The 6596-nt window shown below is 40.9% G+C and overlaps 1 protein-coding gene across 1 annotated transcript; it reads left to right on the forward strand.

The window, feature by feature from the left end:
• Positions 1-1071: 1071 nt before the first annotated feature.
• Positions 1072-3938, forward strand: pax4 (paired box 4). The gene is made up of 9 exons (XM_071905751.1): positions 1072-1105; positions 1700-1830; positions 2282-2497; positions 2597-2695; positions 2740-2747; positions 3215-3371; positions 3403-3519; positions 3603-3666; positions 3820-3938. The coding sequence occupies exons 1-9, from the start codon at positions 1072-1074 to the stop codon at positions 3936-3938; spliced, it is 945 nt and encodes a 314-aa protein (XP_071761852.1).
• The last annotated feature ends 2658 nt before the right edge of the window (positions 3939-6596 follow it).

The following is a 6596-nucleotide window of genomic DNA, read 5'->3' on the forward strand; positions in this document are numbered from 1 at the left end:
TCACCGAAGCAGAACATTAACAGGTTATTATTGTGTGTTGTGCTGGAAATTTGGTCTCTCCAATGAAGACTCTGGGCAGCCACTGCGCACAGGGCAACCAATCTGCATTCCCAAACTAGAATATCACTCTGCTGATTTACTGATTGCACCGGTACACACAACCTATGAGCACATAACACCTTTTATAGCAAGTTAATTATGGGAATATTAGGCCTGTGGCGCCGAGAAGATGTGGAATAAGGCGAGAAATCTGGCCCAGAGGCGTCAATTCACTGTTTAAACCTGTTTAAAGACCCTGCATGCAATATCATCTACCACCGAAGAAGATGTATAGATTATAATATGATTATTTGGTCAATGTGATAAATAATTTGACGTCATTTGACAAGTCATTTAATCTAGTACTGTGTCTTAAAATCTTGTTGTTGTTTTTTTCTTAAAACAAATGAGAGAATCTGCCAATAGGGTGAGATCACTTGTTTCTTATGCAAATCAACTTTTTTTCCCAAGAATTTTCCTGAATCAGTTATTTTCTTTCTTGACACCAGTGGAGTGATCTATTCTGCCCTACAGCTTCAAGATATTGACACTTGTTTCTTGAAAATTCCTGAAACGATTGAAACTGCATTGTAAACAAGTGGAATTATTTATCCCCCATTCACTTTTGCACTTGTTTTAAGAAAAATGTTAAGACTGAATATGAGACTAAATGTCTTGTAGAGATAGACAGAGTTTTTTTTACAGAGTTGGCATATAACTGACGCCCATTGTACAATTAGCCCAAGTCTACTGCTTGAATTTACTTGCAGGCAATATTGACATTTCAGGTATCAGGCCACCACGTCATGTTAAAGTCTCCAGGCCTATAAATTGCTGCTGAAGGGCGTGATTCCGCTCATTGTCTTTTACCTGAGATACCTGGAGTTACCAAGACATTTTATCCTGCCTGTTGTTGCGCTTTTGCTGCCCCATCGTAAGTTTTTATTTTTTTGATAAGCCTATTTTTGTCCCGTGGGAACCTTGTCAGATTGCTGCATTTGTTTTGTTTTTTTAAATAAACAGCAAGTGGAGATGTGCGGAACAAACCTGGATCTGCCAAATAAAGGTTCAGTCCCCAATTTTATTATACTTTTATTATATCAGTTGAACAACGTTGTGCTCTAATCGATGGTCTATCGATGACAACTTATAGGCTATATTGTTTTTTTTGTTTTTTTATCAAACAGTGTCAAACACTGTGTCTGTTTAAATGTGCGTCTTCACATGTCACTTATTAGTCACGTAGTCTTATGTTCAGTCCTAAAATCCTATATTTAGTAAAATACGTTTTTTTCTTTTTTTTAAAAAAAGGGGGGTGCCAATGCAGTTTCACTTTTTTCCATTTCATTTCATTTTCTTTTAGAAACAAGGAAGAATAATCTTGTGCCAAGATTATGCCACTTGATGCTAAAAAAAAATCTTAATTTGCATTGGAAATAACTGAAATTACATCAGACCACTGGCAGATTTTTTCATTTTTTCACAGATTTTAAGACTCTATGCCAAATTAAATAACTCACCAGCTGTGAATGACATTTATTATATTTCATAAAGACTAAGAATCTTGCAAGTTGTTTGCAGTGAACAGGCTTGTCGTCTCTCTCATTTAAATAGCTTACATACAGTGTATACAGTTTTTAATTCTATTTATTCTGAGCAGGTGGTGGAACTGTGAACCAGCTCGGAGGGATGTTTCTCAACGGCAGACCTCTCCCAGCTTCCAAGAGGAGGAAAATGATTGAGCTGGCCTCGGAGGGAGTCCGGCCAAGCCAGATCTCCAGGATACTTAGGGTGCGCACTAACACATCTCTTGTTAAAATGTAACAACCAGACTTGTTTAACAGATATCCGAGTGGTTCAGAAAAGTTATCTGAGGCTCCTGGCTGCCATAGTGTTTCCACTAATATCATATCGAGAGTCCCTGTGAGTGAAAACATCACAGACGCATAATTTGGACTCGGTGGACATCGCGTTCATCTTGTGTTTTAGAGATGCCCAGTCATTACCTGCTGGGTGGTTTAACGCGTTACTCAGTGATGCGCTACAGTAATCTGATTTCATTTCAGGAGCAAAAGCATTTCAGTCATAATATTACAGCTATCAATCAAAAAGTAACTTGTTAATTTCGTTATCGCGCCCTCTAAATTACAAAATTACACAATTGTCAAAAAAACCCCAAAAAAAACAAAAACAAAACACATCCCTCCCCATAATTAAAGTGGAAACCAATGCACACTGACAGGTGTCCAGCGGCTGCGTCAGTAAGATCCTGAGCCGGTACCACCGCACCGGACTGCTGGAGCCCAAGGCCATTGGAGGGAGCCGACCTCGGCTTCTCACCCCCGGCGTCATCTCCACAGTCATCCAGTGCAAAAGGGAAAACCCAACCATTTTCGCCTGGGAAATCCGAAAGAGGCTTGCAGCTGAACGGATCTGTAAGCCCTCCAAAGTTCCCAGCGTAAGTGAGATTGGAATTTTTAGTAGAAGCTTTAAAACTTCTATGAGAGTGTTTCAGCACGTAATGGATTTTTTTTGTTTACACGTTGCTTCCTTCAAGGTGTCTTCTGTGAACCGGATTTTGAGAAAGATCCACTTAGACCATGGGCCAATGTGCATGGAAATCAATGCGCACAACAGGACCGACCAAGGTGATTTTGTCTACCATCACTGCGCAGGTACAGTGAAAGAAACGAGACATAGTCAGTGATGTAGGGGTAAAAAAATAAATAAAATTAAAAGGTGGAGAAACTGTGACTTCCAGCTGGTGATCATCATAAGGCAAATTAACCATCAATATGAACAAAAACATGAATTTATGCTGTTTCTCCCTTAAAGAACCCTATAATCATAGAACTTAGATCAGTTTTATACTAGCTGTAGCTGGTATAATGTATGGGCTACTATTAATTTCCATCATAAAGATATGTCAACTTACAAATTTGGGTCAGCTATTCCACAAAGAAAAAGGTGCGGTAAACTAATTATTGGCTTTATCCTCCACTGCATCCCTGAGCAAAGCCAGTCCCAAATTTTCTGGACTCATACTTGGATCAGTGTGTGAGTGTGTGTGTGTGTGTGTGTGTGTAGTTTTACTATTATGGTTGGACCAGACTTTGTAAAGCTTTATAAAACTATTGCGTCCAGGGTTTCCTCCCATGATCCAAGGGGGAGTGAGTGAGAGAGAGCCTTTAGAGACGGTCTGCAGTAGTGACCAGAAGCCTAAAGGTCCTCAGCAGCGAAACCGCACCACCTTCACCCCAGAGCAGAGCAGAGCGCTAGAGCAAGGTAACGCTACATCTTTAAATGTCCATGCATGTGTACGACACAGTGCTGTTCTACTCTATCCTGTCCTTTTCACAGAAGAACAGTCAGTTTTTCATCTTATCTCCCAAACCAGAATTTTCTCAAAGTCAGTACGCAGATATGTATACGAGAGAAAAACTGTCAGCCGAGATCAAACTTCCTGAGGACACCATCAAGGTAAACTGATAATAATTTTCATCAAAGTATTCACATAGTGTCACAACTTTTCTGCTCTTGAGATTATTATCTGTCTCTCAAAGGTCTGGTTTTCAAACAGACGCGCCAAGTGGAGGAGGGAGGCCAAACAGAGGGATAGCGCACCTTGTAAGTGTGTGTTGTGTGAGTGTGTGTGCTTTATAAAACGTGTGCGCGGTGTCATCATTCAACCATAATCCAGCTGACTGACAATGAAAGGCCCTTGAATGCAACACCCTTAACTTCTCTATCAATGAGACAACCTTCCTTTCTTCTGAACAGCTGCCGGCTTTCAGAAGGAAAGAGACTTTGCTCCAGTGAATCCCACAATGCCACACAGCTTCACAAGTCAACAGGTGCAGTGTGTAGTTGTGTTTTGTGAGACAAACTCTAAAATCTAATCTAATTATAATAATATGATTAATTAATATGAGTTAGAATCTAGAATAGAATCTTACAGTGTTATTTGGACTATGTTTAGGTTAATTGGAAGGAGACAGGAGCGTCAAGAGTCTACTGTGACACTTCAGAAGCTTCCCAGACTTACAACACAGTTAATGGGAAGTTACAACATGGCTACCACATGTCAAAAAGAGGTGAGACCATTCAGAATCCATTTTATCAAGCCTTTAGGGTCAGCTGTGGATGCTAGAACCTCCTGTTTGCCTTTCTGGAGGTTCAATGAAGGGATCTGGGACAGCAGCTTCCCTCTTGACCCCCCTTTCATCTGCCTTTCCTCTAACGTCCAGTTTCTAGCTACCCTATAGCACAAATGATCGTTACATCTGACCCTGTGTACTGGTAAAAGTAAAATTCACTCCACTCATCTCTTGTGCAGGTACGGGCAGTTCTGAACTTCTGACATCCATCTCAATGCCGCCCTCATTCCTCCATCAACCATATGACAAGACGCTCCCACTGGCCCAGCCCGTCGCAGAGAAGACCCCATTGGCTCTCCACAGAGACAGATTCACTTTCCCGTTGGTTCACCATCATCACACAGACGCAAGGACGCGCCTCCCGTTGGCTAACGAGGCGCTGAGAACAGACCGCCCCTTGGCTCAGTACTGGAACCAGCAGGGAGCGGCTTTCTCTTTCAGCCAGTATCAACCAGATGAGAGGTTTCTGTTTGCCCAACACCGGGAGATGGCACATGAGTCCTCATCGCTACCTGGACATAATGTGCAACCGCTTTTTTAACATCAGTGAGCACAGTCAAGTGACAGACAGATTTTTCATCATACTCATCTGGAGTTCCAAGAGAAGGGGAAGCATTGATCAGAGTCTGACGCTCCTTCCTCTATATTTTCAGTTTGAAATAGGAGTTTAAGTCTTTTGATGCTCAGCGTTGACATTGGATCACTTTTATTATGCAAAATAGTCACAGAAAACTCTTATGTAGCAATGCTAGAGTTGCTTGATTCCATGCTACACAAGCAAACTTCCTTAATTTGCCCACAGGAGAACTTTGGGACTGAAAGGAGACGTTCTGGGCAGCAGAGGGCGACAGAAGACTGGAGTTACAATCTTGTCCCTTTCTCCTTTTCTTTTTTAAAATGCACCTCCCCTCTCCACCTACCTCTCTTCTCTGTATCTGTCACTTTGAATTGCAGATCTTTAGGGGTAACAGATACCTACCTTGAGTATTATTCAAAAATCAATGTTGTTGTGTAATCTTTCATTGAGTACGTCAGATTAGCCCAATGCATCTTAATGCAAACCACGCATCTACTACAATGAATTGTAAAGGAGGAGACACTGTCACTGCAACACAGTAAAATCTGAAGTGCTAAATAAAATGGAGCAGAGAAGATGATTTTGAAATGACTTTTTGAGGTCGAGACCATTTTTATTGATGTGTTTCCAGGAAATAAACTGTAGTAGAGTATCTCACAGAGCTATGAAACCTTCCTGGAAAGATACACTTTGTGGGTTTTGAAAAATAGTTGACATTTTTGATGTGACTGAGCAAGATCAATATAAAGAGAATGTTATCGCAGAAGTTATGTCAAGCAGTTTGAGCGTAACTTTAACAGGGTGTTCTGCGGTTTTCCAGGTCACTGCTAACATTTGGCTGTAATATGACCGTGACATAAATCATACATTAGCTGTATGGACCATTAAAGGTTACAACTGGATAATAGGGATGTTATCCCTTTACAGTGTTGCGCTTGCTGTTTGTTTAAGTGCAGAAGGAGGTTTAAAATCCCCGTTAAGGCACTTTCCCAAGATGTTTTTTTTCCAGGACAGCCCAACAGGAAAATCTATAAAACCAGCTTCAAAAAGGCTAAACATGACCTGATATCTGGTCTGCTTGGCGTACATTTTTATGACAGCAAAAGGACAGAGGCATTGAGTTCCTTCATATCCCTTTACTACAGTGAGGAGGCCGTAAGCCTGAGAGCTCCTTGGTGATTGGTCACCAGGGGAAAGGTTGGGATCAGAAGGCAAAGAGCTTGTTTAGCCGCCCTGCTGGCAAGGTGACCATTCTGAATTTACCACCAAGAAGCCAAGTACGTAAATTACATCTCCACATGATAGGGGAAGGTTGTGTTGTGATCTCTACTGTAACCTAAATCATTTGTGAACACTCTGAAAAGCTTTCGTGAATGGAATGTGGAATGAGGCCATAATTTTCTCCTTCAAAACCCACTGAAGGTAAAGCCAGCCTTGGTGTTGTTGATAGTGGTTAGGGGGGTTACCGAAAAGTGATTCCCATAGTAAATAGTGCTTAGATTAATGTAATTTGACACTACAATGAATCTTACATGTGGAGCATTAAAGTAATGGCATGAATATGTCTTATCTTATATTGAGCAACCAAGAGTTGCAGAGCTGCTGAAAACCTTATCTGTATCTCAAGTGTCAGATGGATACATTTATCATACAAAGATTGCTAAAGAAATATTTTTTCCCATTTACTGGTTGTATGGATGACCCATGTTCCTTTCAGCTACTTGAGAGTATTTGTCATGTACTCGAATTTGCTGCTGTGGAGGATCCTGCTATCTAGTGAATACACTGCCAAAAATAGCTTCATAATGTGTTTTATTGGAATA

The sequence above is a fragment of the Centroberyx gerrardi genome, chromosome 24 (genome assembly GCF_048128805.1).
Source record: "Centroberyx gerrardi isolate f3 chromosome 24, fCenGer3.hap1.cur.20231027, whole genome shotgun sequence".
Classification (NCBI taxonomy): Eukaryota; Metazoa; Chordata; class Actinopteri; order Beryciformes; family Berycidae; genus Centroberyx; species Centroberyx gerrardi.